Source organism: Mirounga leonina, unplaced genomic scaffold, assembly GCF_011800145.1.
Source record: "Mirounga leonina isolate KUSES-001 unplaced genomic scaffold, KU_Mleo_1.0 Mir_166, whole genome shotgun sequence".
Classification (NCBI taxonomy): Eukaryota; Metazoa; Chordata; class Mammalia; order Carnivora; family Phocidae; genus Mirounga; species Mirounga leonina.
Genome location: NW_023270418.1, coordinates 3,539,115 through 3,552,003, shown reverse-complemented (window position 1 = coordinate 3,552,003; position 12,889 = coordinate 3,539,115). Strand labels below are relative to the sequence as shown.

Here is a 12,889-nt window from a genome sequence, read left to right as displayed (position 1 = left end):
TCAAACACCCTACCTTTCTCAAAACAGACTTTTCTTTTGGCAGTTCCAATTGCTTATTTCCTTTAATGCTGTGTGGGGAGTCCTTCAAATTTCCTATCATCTAGGTATCAGCTTAATATTCATAGTTTATGTTCTTCAACCATATACCTAATGAGATTACAAAATTCAAGAACACATAGATGGATTTAAAGTTGAAAATACTTGAACTGCTAGAACTTGCAGTAGAACTAAATTTAGTGTACTTTAAGTTTGAAAAAGTAGAGGACAGTAAAGGAAAATCTGGCAGCTGGTATAGGCAATAAAAGGTAAATCCATCCTAATGCACACTGTAGAGATATTCAGTCATCCTGTTTAAATTAAGCTATTTTTTTCCTTTTTACTAAAATCTATAAAAAGAGCTAATTAAAATCATCACATTGCAAAGCTAGAGGAGAACACAGAGTTCACTTAAATCATTTCTCATTATACAGAATTGCAAATATTAACTGATATTCTCCTGGTTGGGCAGAGGATAAAAACACCAAATTGTTTTTTCTCACTTAAATGAATAAAATCAAGCGTATTTTGTATTTTTACAACGAAGAACACCACCAACAGAAAATTTTATTTGAACTAGAAAGAGTTAAGAACATTACACTGGCGAAAGAATTTCAATCTACAACGGAACCAGGAAAGAGGAAATGGGGAATCTCATGAGTACACCCTCAGAAGAACAGAATTAAGAACTGAGAAACTGATTTCCCATAAATGCCTACTTTACAGAGGGAGATTTATCTCCTGACCAATTAACATCCACTAAGAATCCCTCTCCATCCTCAAGCCAATGAACGTACTGCTTGGACTGTGGGTGAACTCCCCACTCTTTGCACACCTGGACCATAAAAGCAGCCCACTCCAAACCTTCAGTGGACTCATCTATACGTAGCTTGCTAGAGTATGCATTTCCCAAATTGCAATTCCTCTGCTATTCCCGAATAAACTCAATTTCTAATAATTTGAGCCTGCCTCAGTTTACCTCTTTATTTAGGTTGACATTAGGTTACAAATTTTAATAGACAAAAATTTTTACTATAAAATTTGACGTTTTAAAATTTTTAAAAAATTATATTGTTGATTGTAATCGCTAACTTTGTAATATCTCAATAACAATATTGTTTAGGCAAGTATCTCTCTGAAAAAAAATATTTCTTAATGTTTCCCATTATACAGTCAAATTTAACTTGCTACATATATATTTTTAAGCCTTGCCTTTATTATAACAACTACTTTTTTCCTTCTACCCTACAATTCCCTCAGTAATTTTGTCTTGTTCTGAACTCTTGGCATTTTCTGACATGTTGAATTGTCTACGGAATACTGAAATGTCTTTAAATGGATCCAGGTACTATGAATATCCTGGGAAAAAGAGATGTTGCTCCATTGTATACATCTCCTCCTCTATGTCCAGTATCAATAAAACAGATGAATACCAAAACACATCAACTAGTGGAAAGGTGAAGACTCATCACATTCTAAGATAATGAGAAATAGGGGCCTTTACTCACTGCATCTGTTTAAGTAAAGACACACAAACTGGTAGAAAATTACAACTTTCATTAGTCCATTCAAAAGAATAAAGAAAAAAGAAATATTAGCTATGGCACTTTTGGTTCAAACATCTCTCTCTCTCCCCTCAAATGGAGTGTTTCCCTCAAATCTGATGGTGAAATATTCCCTTTAAAGCCTCCCTTTATGTTTAAAATTTTATAACTTACTGATAAAAACATTACCAGAAAGAATTTTTACATTCCAATAAAATGTCTCTGTGATACTGTGAATTTTGTTTTAATCACTTATTTGGCTTATTTCAGCCAGTTCATTTTGCAATGTTAGGAATCTTTGGGGAAAACACTCCTTGACATTAATGATATTAACAGACTAGACCAATCTAAGAATGAAGATTAGGTCTGGAAGTTGTTTAAAAAAAGAAAATTTCTTGATAAGTTTTCTACCATATTTGCTACTCTGTTGAGAGAATATTAATAAGGAAAATTAGATTTACCTATTGCTTTTTCAAGGAAAATTTAAAATGAATTTATGTATCTATACACATGTATTATATATGCATACTTTGCTTTCCATTTCCTTAGCTTAATTTTTTTATATATTATTTCTCTCAGGACATTTCAGGTTATAAGTCTGGAAACTTCAGCCATCCAGAAAAAAAAAAGAAGATTGGGAAATAATGAAAAAAATGTGCTGAAAGAATTCACATAAAAGTTTTGGAGACTTGAAAATGGGAACAACAGACACTTAAAAAGTTATTGAACCAGAAAAAAGAAAAAAAGCCCTTCCTGGCAGGTAGTTATATAGCAATATACTGATACCTGTGGGATAAAAATAAAGGCATCCAGATATTATTACAGAGCTCTCCTGCATGGAAATCAAACTCCTAATTCAAAGGGAAAGAGATAAACTGATTCATATATATTTTTTTCTTTCTGGTTTGGATAATTGAAAAAAAAATCACCAATTGTAAAAGAAATCTTAAAAATAAATATAGTTTAAGTATTTGGCTCAAGTATCCTCTTATTAGAAATTTCATTTCACTTCTATACAAATACACACATATAAGTAAAGAAGGGTGCATAATCTGTGTATTGATATATAGTGATAAAACCATATATAATATATTTGACCACTGTCAACATGAATTTCATCATTGTCCCTTACATATAGAATTTCTTTTCAAAACATGTGCCAAGCAAAAACAAAAAACAAAACAAAACAAAACCCCAAACATGTGCCAAGCAGAGGAAAAAATATCAAAATGACTGAAGTCAGGAGAGCTTCTTCCAGTGTGATTAATTCAAGTATTTGAGTAATTTCTGAATATTAACAATCCAAGAGATATTAAGGTAAATATTCAGATTCTGAGAATTGCATTAGAGATTATTTAAGGAAGGGGAGAGATTCTTGCTTAAATTCTTCCTTTTGCATAATTCAACCCATGTTTTTAATAACTCAATCCTCATGCAACCAAGATGTCTTTTGGAGTTACCATACTATTCACTAATTATTTGTTCTATTACCTAATATGCTAATCTAGGGGATCCTAAAGAGTGCAAGGAATGACAGTAGTCTAGGATTAAACAAGTTCATAAAAATTTCTGCTTAGCCATGTTTTGAGTTTGTATTTTCTTCTTTTTTTCTCAAAACTATATCAGTCTAAATCAATACCACTCCAAGCATTCCATTCCAAAGGTAAAGAGACTTCACCGATCACTTGCAAGAGAATATGCCAGATAATTTTGATTCTCCTCTCCATTAAGAAATCGATGCTTCTTCACAAAGAATTTTCAAATCTATTTACCACCTTCTCCCCACACCTCCTTAATATTTCCTCTGCTACTTCCTTAGTGAAACTGTCATTTTATACACTTTTGCACTATTTTTCTTTTTTTAATTCTCTTTTTTTAAAGATTTTATTTATTTATTTGAGAGCGCAAGCGAGAGAGAGAGAGAGTGCACGAACAGGGGAGAGGGTCAGAGGGAGAGGGAGAAGCAGACTCCCCGCTAAACAGGGAGCCCTATGTGGGGCTTGATCCCAGGACCCCGGGACCATGATCTGAGCCAAAGGCAGATGCCCAACTGACTGAGCCATCCAGGCACCCTTTGCAATATTTTTCTACTGGACCTCCATCTCTAGCCATTTGCCCCAGCTGGCTACAACTAATTGTCTACATTGTGTTACAGCAGATGCGATCATGACATTCTTGTGCCCCAAAATTGTCAATAGCATTTGATTGCCAATTGAACACAGACCCTATTACTTAGTACAATATTCCAAGGTATTCATAAACACTACTACCATTTCCTACACTAGACAGATTCTCAGAGTTATGGATTTCACAGATTTATAATCTCTCTCTTTATCTAGATGTAAACATATATCTATTCACACACACACATATATCCTAAAGTAAGTGTTGAAGATAATAGTAGCAAACTTTAATTTTTCCAAATAAAGAAAACACAAAATTACCATTTAGTATCACCTTTGCTTTATAAAGCAATTTGCTAAAATTAATTATGTCTCTGAAAACATTTCACATTGTTCTGTCATATGTCATGTATCACTGTAATAATGATGACTTTCTGATAGATTGGCAGCAATGTGTGGCAATGAAAGGCATTTGGGAATCATTGTGCTAGACTACTCAGCATTCCCTAAACATATACTGATTGATAATATTATGACTCACAGACTTATGTTAATTATAGGAATGGCTCAGAATTCAAATAACTGTGTCAGTCAAGGTCTTGGCAAGAAACAGGCACAGTCAGCAGGGATTTTAAAAATAATTTAACAGAGCAGTATTTACAAAGGTATGGCCAGGGTTAAGGGCATCAGTAAGGTATGTGAAGGCAACCAGGGATTAGCAACAGCAGCAAGTCCCCAGGGCCGCCAGGAGGAATTGTTGCTATCAAAACCTCCTGGGTAGGGGGTGGAGGGCCTTCTAGAACTTTTAGAGGAAGGAACAAGAATCCTGAGGCCTTAGCAGAGAGCAGAGAAAGAAAAACGCTACAAGTCTCTCCTCCTTCTGATTGCTTGCTAATGCCTCTCACTGGTCATTCAGCAGCAAAAAGACGGGAAGAGAAGAGGTTGATACCATCAAGGATCAGACCAGTCCCTCTGTGCGGAGCAGGGAAAAGGAGGCGGAAAACAGATGAAATGAAATGGGAAGTACAAAAGGAGAGAGCCAACTAACTCTCTCCCCAGCATATTTACAAAAACAGAAGGCAGGCTAATTGGAATTGCAATGCCCTTTCTTTTGTCCCCTTTCCTTAGCTAACTGCATTAGAACGCCTGTGTTAGAGCCCTGTTTCCACGCTTTTCACATTGTGGCACCTGGCAGTCAACAAAGAGGATTTGGGAGCCATGTATAAAAGACTGGGTGAAAAAACTTTTTTTTTTTTTTGCACTTTCTTAGAATGCTAGTATGCACAGAGGTGATTCTACATATTGAATTTATATGGAACTTCTTACTGACATTCAAAACTCTGAAATTTTTTAGAGAGAAAATCTTGATTCCATGATTTTTTTGGATATTGGTTTTATGTTTGGCAGGGTCAGTCACAATTCCTGATCAAGATGTTAAGTTCTCTTCATATTCTTGAGAGTCACCACTGACTAAAAATGTAACTAAAACAGATAAAACAACTTTTATAACCAATCAAAATTTATAAGAAATGAGATTGTGGGGCGCCTGGGTGGCTCGGTCGTTAAGCATCTGCTTTCAGGTCAGGTCATGATCCCAGGGTCCTGGGATTGAGCCCCACATCGGGCTCCCTGCTCAGCAGGAAGCCTGCTTCTCCCTCTCCCACTCCCCCTCTCTCGCTGTCTCTCTCTCTCTGTCAAATAAATAAATAAAATCTTAAAAAAAAAAAAAGAAATGAGATTGTACTTTTTTTTTTTTTTTAAATAGGCTCCACACCCAGCGTGAAGCCCAGTGCGGGGCTTAAACTCACGACCCTGAGATCAAGACCTGAGCTGAGATCAACAGTTGGTCACTTAACCAACTGAGCCACCCAGGCACCCCAAAATGAAATTATATTTAAAGAAAAGCTCTTCTTTCTTTATAAAGGCAACATAATGCTAAACCTTATTATAATGATGTAAGTGAATTTTGAATCCAAAAATTCCTAGTATCAAGTATTTCAAAGTTTTCATGGAAGTTCTGATTTTCAGAATATTTATGCCTTGTTAGAACAGTCTTTCCGGGCGCCTGGGTGGCTCGGATGGTTAAGCGTCTGCCTTTGGCTCAAGTCATGATCCCAGGGTCCTGGGATCGAGTCCCGCATCGGGCTCCCTGCTCAGCGGGGAGCCTGCTTCTCCCTCTGCCTCTGCCTCTCTCTCTCTCTCTGACTCTCATGAATAAATAAATAAAACATTAAAAAAAATGAACGGTCTTTCTACTACTAGCTTTGAGACCGCTTAAAGCCACATACAGTGCAAATGGAAAGGAGTGTCTCAGATTTGTGAAAAAAAAAAAAAAAAGAGATTTGGAGCAGACATCTACACCTATGCGTACAAGGAGAGTCCTACCTTTTAATCCCTTCTCCAACACCTTCCTCTGAATTCACTAGGACGATGCTCTGTCCTTCTTGGACATCTGGAACTCTTCCACTAACTTCCTGGGCCCCTTACCCATGACAGCCTTCTCAGAAAGATAGATTGCATTGTTGGGGAAAAAAATGACAAATGTGTCTGCAAATTTTTTATGAGAAATCTGTCTTCAAAAGTTGTGCCAACTTGACAGATGGTAACTATACTTATTGTGGTGAACACTGCTTAATGTATGGAATTGTCAAATCTCTATGTTGTACATCTGAAACTAATATAACATTATATGTCAACTATATTTTAATAATAAATTTTTTTAAAAGGTATACCAGCTTGTTATTTATTGTTGTTACTAAAGAATACAGAGAGACCTATTCTTACCACTGTTTTGAATGAGGTAATGGAGTCAGGATCAGGTGTAATCATTGCCCATAATATTTGCCCCTGGAGGGACTGTAAAAAGGTCAAAACACTTTCCTTCCATGAAGCAGTTTCCTGGATGAAGGAAAAACCCTCTGTGTCTGTCTTGCCTGAAGATGGGGCATCCAGGCCTACCTATTCATACAGAAAAAATATTATGTCAACAACCAGATAGCTGAAATTAATGTGGTGATATGTGATTATGACATTGTTCAGAGTAGAAAAAAGAGATATCAGAATATTTTGTTTTTGTTGGTCTCTCAGCTGCATAGTGTCCTATAATTTAGGACAATAAATTATAGGACTAAGATTTAGACCTAACCTAGAGAATAAAACCAATTTGATTTTTCTAGTCTTTACAGTGCATTGAACAAGACTGTATTAGAAAACTTACAGGACCGGGCGCCTGGGTGGCTCAGTTGGTTAAGCGACTGCCTTCGGCTCAGGTCATGATCCTGGAGTCCCGGGATCGAGTCCCACATCGGGCTCCCTGCTCGGCAGGGAGTCTGCTGCTCCCTCCAACCCTCCCCCCTCTTATGTGCTCTCTCTCATTCTCTCTCTTTCAAAAAAAAAAAGAAAACTTACAGGACCAAGAGTAAATATTGCTGGAACAAGCCGCATCTTTCTTCAATAAAATTTTCTTCGCCACTGTCCGTAACAGTGTTGGTGGTTGCTCTTTTACCTTTGGGAGGAGGGGAATTTAGAGATGTGGGCAGATGTATACTTTCAAGGCTTATATAATAACAACAGCAATAGCCAATGTATTGTTTATACATGTCATATAGTGTCCTACAGGGCTTGTACTAGTTGGGTGCATTTAGCTAAAACTGACAAAAATGAAACTAAAACTGGCACACATGCCAAAAAACAAAACAAAACAAAACAAAAAAACCAAACAACACACACACACACAAACATACCATAACTGGGAACATATAGGGCTATAATCCTAAACGGGGTTAGTTTGAGGATTGTCTTAATCCAATGTATTCTTTGTGATTCTGAGATTCTCTTGGCTCTGGGAAGGAGGCGGCTGTGGCAGCTTTGGGCTTCATATAAATATATAACAGTATCAAGAGGAAGACAGAAACTAGCTCTTAAGCATGCCTGATACTCAGCTTATGTACACTCAGATGGTTTATTACCACTTCCTCTTCATATTAGTCAACATTCATGCTCAGTGTTCATGCTCTACGGACTCTCAAAAGTAAGAAAGTATTCTCTGAATCATCTAGGCCTAAGGGATTGAAAATGATTCACCTGGTTATTTTTGAACAAATTTCTGTCATTAGGAAACACTTTACTTTGAAAGTCTTAAGACTGGGTTCCTAAATTAATTACTGAATTACAAGAGGGGCAGATTAAAATGATTGGCTCAAAATTACCAGGTACTACCCCTTGAGCTGAGCTGAGTCCCTATCCCAAATGGCATTGTCATCATTCAAAGTGGGTGGGAGTGATGATAGAATGGATATTAAAAGACAGTCATAATATTAGGTACGGCATTTTACATTTATTATCTCATGTCCTCTCTTTTCTGAACCTCACTTGTTTGTTGCTTAACAGCCATGGTTTGAATGATTATCATGTTTTAACAAAAATCTCCTGAGATTTGGCCTTCCATACACTATCCTAATTTACTGTATCCCAGAAACTTAGGGATCATAACCAAGAAGTGGGAGATTGCTCCTGGTATTTGTAGCCCACACTGTACATGTTCATGTCATTATATGTTTTACCTTGTTATTTCTCTCATTTGGATTTTCCCTTATCCCATGTTTGCTCAAGGAGTTTAAGGCCTGAATGAAGTATTGGTCCTTTATAAAACTTTCCTAGGACTCTCCAGTTTATAACTGGTCTCTCAGAGAATCATTCTTACAATTTTTAAAACATATAACATCTGATTTGCATTATAGTTAAGTGGTTTTGTGCCCCTCCCCACCCCTGGCTCAAGATTGTAGGTTTCTTAAAGTGAAGGCCCTGTCATAATTATCTTTCAATCCCTAACACTTTACATATAGTAGAAGCTATATGTAGAAGTAGAATTAATGCTCATTGAATTTTGGTGAATTAAATCTAACAGTGAGGAGAAGCTCTAAACCCTAGGCTTTTCTTTCTTCTAAAGGGGAGGACTTCATAGACATTGTTTATTGAAAATAGGCTAATGTAAAATATGTATAAATTTATACATTATATTGCTCAAGTAAGGATTTAAAATAAAATAGTATTTTAAATAGATAAGTGGAAAGATCTGAAGCTGAAGTTAATATGAACAATTCTTGCCATAAGTTCTCACCCCATCCTGAACTAAAGGCATCGTTATTGGATTTCTTTCACCTCCTTGAATGGATTAGACTTTCTCAACTCAGTTATCTGCAACTTAACTGTTCCCTTGGCCATGAAAACAATTCTCAACACTCGTCTTTGAGCTTTCAGGTGAAAAGCCAGTTTTTTAAAGAGGTCTCCCTATTACCTAAGTCTTACTGACCTACCTCTATTCTATCCTCCTATCAAATTTGAGGTTACTTGTTTAATGTCTCTCTTCAAAGTCAGGAGATGAATTCCTCCACTAGGACAAGGGCTACATTTATTTTATTTATCACTAAATCCCTAGTATCAACATGATGTGACATAACAAGTGCTCAATAGAAGAATAAATGAATGAATTAGTGAAGCCTGTACATTTCCTAAAGGCAGGCTGCACACTGGGCTCAAAGTGTCTAGTAGCCAATACAAAGAATTTTGGGATATATGGTATTCCTGGCATAAATCTAGTAATACTTCAGGACCAAATGACTGTGGGCTGATAAATATCAAATAATAAAACCGAATTAACAGCATAAGCATCACTGCTTTATTTATTCATTTTTAATTATTTTTTTAATTTTTTAATTTTATTTTATTATGTTATGTTAGTCACCATACATTGCATCATTAGTTTTTGATGTAGTGTCCCATGATTCATTGTTTGTGCATAACATCCAGTGCTCCATGCAGAACGTGCCCTCTTCAATACCCATCACCAGGCTAACCCATCCCCTCACCCCCCTCCCCTCTAGAACCCTCAGTTTGTTTCTCAGAGTCCATAGTCTCTCATGGTTCGTCTCCCCCATGATTTCCCCCCCCTTCATTTTTCCCTTCCTAGTATCTTTTTTTTTAATATAATGTATTATTTGTTTCAGAGGTATAGATGTGGGAATGCTCATTTTAATAAATGAAACATGGCTCTTCCCCCTCTTAAATTCGTTTCTCTTTCCCTTTTGTTAAAACAAAACAAAACATCAATTCTGCCTACTTAAATTAGAATGAGTTTTGGCTAGTATCTTTAGGACTGTAAAGGAACTCAGCTCAAATGAGCTGTGTCATCAACATCAGTAAGTTAAAAATTGTTGTGGGTATTTGGACAATGCAACCTCTAGTAGTTGGCACATAAATATTTGTTGAATGCATAAATGAGTGAATAATCCAGATGACATTCCCAAAATAGATCCTTTTTTCTTTCCCCTCTCTCTTCCCACAATCTTAGTCAGGTATTTGCTTTTGGTATCTGCTCTTAACTGTCACTTTTGCTCAATTAGTTGTTTGTGTGAAACAAAATTCAACTGAGCTATTTTGCTATGGAAAAAATGAAAACAAAAATAAATAGTGCAATTTTGAAATGAAAACTTAAGTTCCTTTAAAATTTTTAGTGAAGTATTAATAAGTTTTGTTTGTTCCAATTAATCTGGGCTTCAGTTCTTAAAAATGAAAGAACAACATGAAGGCATTAATTAATTGGAGGCCAGTACATTTTCTATTAAACTGAGTTAATTAAAGCCTTCATTTAATATTAACACCACGTCTGGCATTACCCAATTATGATAAACCTCAGCACAGACTCTCAGGCAAAGCTCAGGAAATTTCTACTAGGGATTATTTCCAAAGTGAAAGGAAGCACGGAGACTTTCGTGACTAACAGCATCTCACACGTGACTCCGGGAACTTTCTCTAGGACGCCCCACATTTATTCTCCTCCAGCCCCAAGGGCCTCCTTAATATTGGCGGCGAAAGTAAAACGGCCGGGCCTTTTCTCCAGTTTAAATTTCCCGCGGTCAAAATACCCGGATCAAAGCCGATGTGAGATTGATAAGGACTTTATCCAATAGCGTCGTAGAGAGGCGTATCCTTACACGGACGCTCCAATCGGCACGCAGAGAGTCGGCGTCTCCAAGGTGAACGCGGAAGTAAGCACGCCCCCATGGAATCGATCCTGCAACACCTGGAGCGCTTCTCCGAGCTTCTGGCCGTCTCCCGCACGACCCACGTCAGCACCTGGGACCCCGCAACCGTGCGCCGGGCCTTGCAGTGGGCTCGCTACCTGCGCCACGTCCACAGTCGCTTTGGCCGCCATGTCCGCATTCGCACGGCTCTGGAACGGCGACTGCAAAAGCGGGGGAGACAGGACGGCGCCCCTGGGTCCGCTCCAGTCCCCGGCTTGACGAACTTCCAGGCGCTGGGGCGCTGTGACCGCCTGCTGTCTCTGCGCCTGCTGGAGAACCGGGCCCTCGGGGATGCCGCCTATCACTACCTGCTGCAGCAGCTCTTTCCGGGCCCTGGCGTCCCGGACGCCGACGAGGAGACGCTTCAAGGCAGCCTGGTTCGCCTCGCCCGCCGCGGCTCCGCCGTCCACATGCTGCGTTTCGTCGGCTACGGAGAGAACTCGGTGCTTGAGGACGCAGTGCTGAAGACCCAGGCGGAGCTGCTGCTGGAGCGTCTGCGGGAGGTGCCGAAGGCCGAAGCCCAGGGCCCCAGCAGGTTTCTCGGCGCTCTGTGGGACCGCTTGCCTCAGAACAACTTTCTGAAGGTGATAGCGGTCGCGCTGTTGCTTCCCCCGTCGTCTCCCCGGCCCCAGGGAGAAGAGTTGGAGCTGGGCACCCCCAAAACGCCCGGAGAGGGGGGTCAGGAGCTGGTCCGTTGGCTTTTGGCGAAGTCAGGTGTCATGGCTGCCTTTTGCCACAACCTCCCGGTCGGGCTTTTAACTTCGGTGGCAGGCCGCCATCCAGAGCTCTCCCGGGCCTACCTGGGTCTGCTTACGGACTGGGGTCGACTCCTGCGCTACGACCTTGAGAAAGGCACTTGGGTTGGAGCTGAGTCCCAACACGTGTCCTGGGAGGAGTTGTACGGCAGGTTTCAAAGCCTCTGTCAGGCCCCTCCACCTCTCAAAGATGAAGTTCTAACTGCCCTGGAGTCCTGCAAGGCGCAAGATGGAGATTTCCAAGTCCCTGGTCTCAGCATCTGGACAGACCTGTTGTTAGCTCTTGGGAGTGCGTCGTGATAGTGCAGTTGGGGGGAACAAAAGTTTTAGGTCTCAGCCCAGGCCCCAGTTCACTATGGGCGGTGTTCTGTTATTATTTGTAGGTATAGTTTACAAAATTAAAATTCCAGTGCTTGCTCCAGATCTGTACGTTCAAGTGTCCAAAATATTATTTTAGGTGCTAATTTATAATAGGATTATAATTTATAATTTGTAAAGGAACTGGCTTGTACTGTCATGGATTTTGTGGATAGAGGAGTGACATTGGAAGGATCCTACTTAAAGCCAAGAGATTAACAATAGTTTGCTTATTAGAAGGCTCCTTCCTAAGAATGCTGAAAAGATGTGTACTTTTAAAAGTGACAAAACCACCTTTTTTTTCTATAAGTATGGCTTACTTTTGTAGCCCCCCTCCCCCTTACCCACCGCTCAGTAGTGAAGAGTTTCCTTTAACCAACAACATGGGTTGTCAAAAAATGTTCGTTTGAAAACCTAACTGGCCTGTTTGGAGTTTAAACCCTGGACTTTGGCCTTTTTAACCTAGTATCCTAACCAATTAGCCAGCCTCAACATGTATTAAAATTGTGTTGTTCAATGAGTTTCTTATTTCTGCAAATCACTGCTCTCTGAAATTCAGAGACCAAACAGGTTTCTTTTGTTTTGTTTTGTTTTTTGTTTTTTACCAAACAATATTTTAAAGCACTGACTTAAGGATGAGAAAAAAAAAAATTTGCTTAAGGTATAGTAAATACAAATATATGCCCTTGGATTTAGCATTTGATGGTAAAACAATCAAACCAAATATGAATTAGAAGACCCAGATTTTAGTGCTTCAGCCATTGACTAGATTAATAAATCACAGTCTTGGTGCTACAGTTGCCTCATGTGTTAAATGAAGTGTTTAAAATAGTTAAATTTCCTCATTTTTTCCTTAATGGCTGCCCTATGGGAACAGTTTAGAATATTTGTCTCGTGTGTGTAGGAACCTAATTTTGTGAGTTTACCCAGATGCTCCACAACTGGTAGAGTGATTCCCAATCTCCAAACTTGAGTGTTTTATTAACTTTTAT

General features: G+C 38.8%; 1 protein-coding gene across 1 annotated transcript; it reads left to right on the top strand.

Moving 5' to 3' along the window:
• Nucleotides 1-10,450: 10,450 nt before the first annotated feature.
• FANCF (FA complementation group F) lies at nt 10,451-12,417 on the top strand. Its single transcript, XM_035012457.1, has one exon. The coding sequence runs from the start codon at nt 10,764-10,766 to the stop codon at nt 11,838-11,840; it is 1,077 nt and encodes a 358-aa protein (XP_034868348.1). The 5' UTR covers nt 10,451-10,763; the 3' UTR covers nt 11,841-12,417.
• Nucleotides 12,418-12,889: the final 472 nt, after the last annotated feature.

Bases quoted from the DNA above. Each gene is read 5' to 3' on its own strand.
- FANCF (XM_035012457.1), top strand. From the start codon at position 10,764: ATGGAATCGATCCTGCAACACCTGGAGCGCTTCTCCGAGCTTCTGGCC.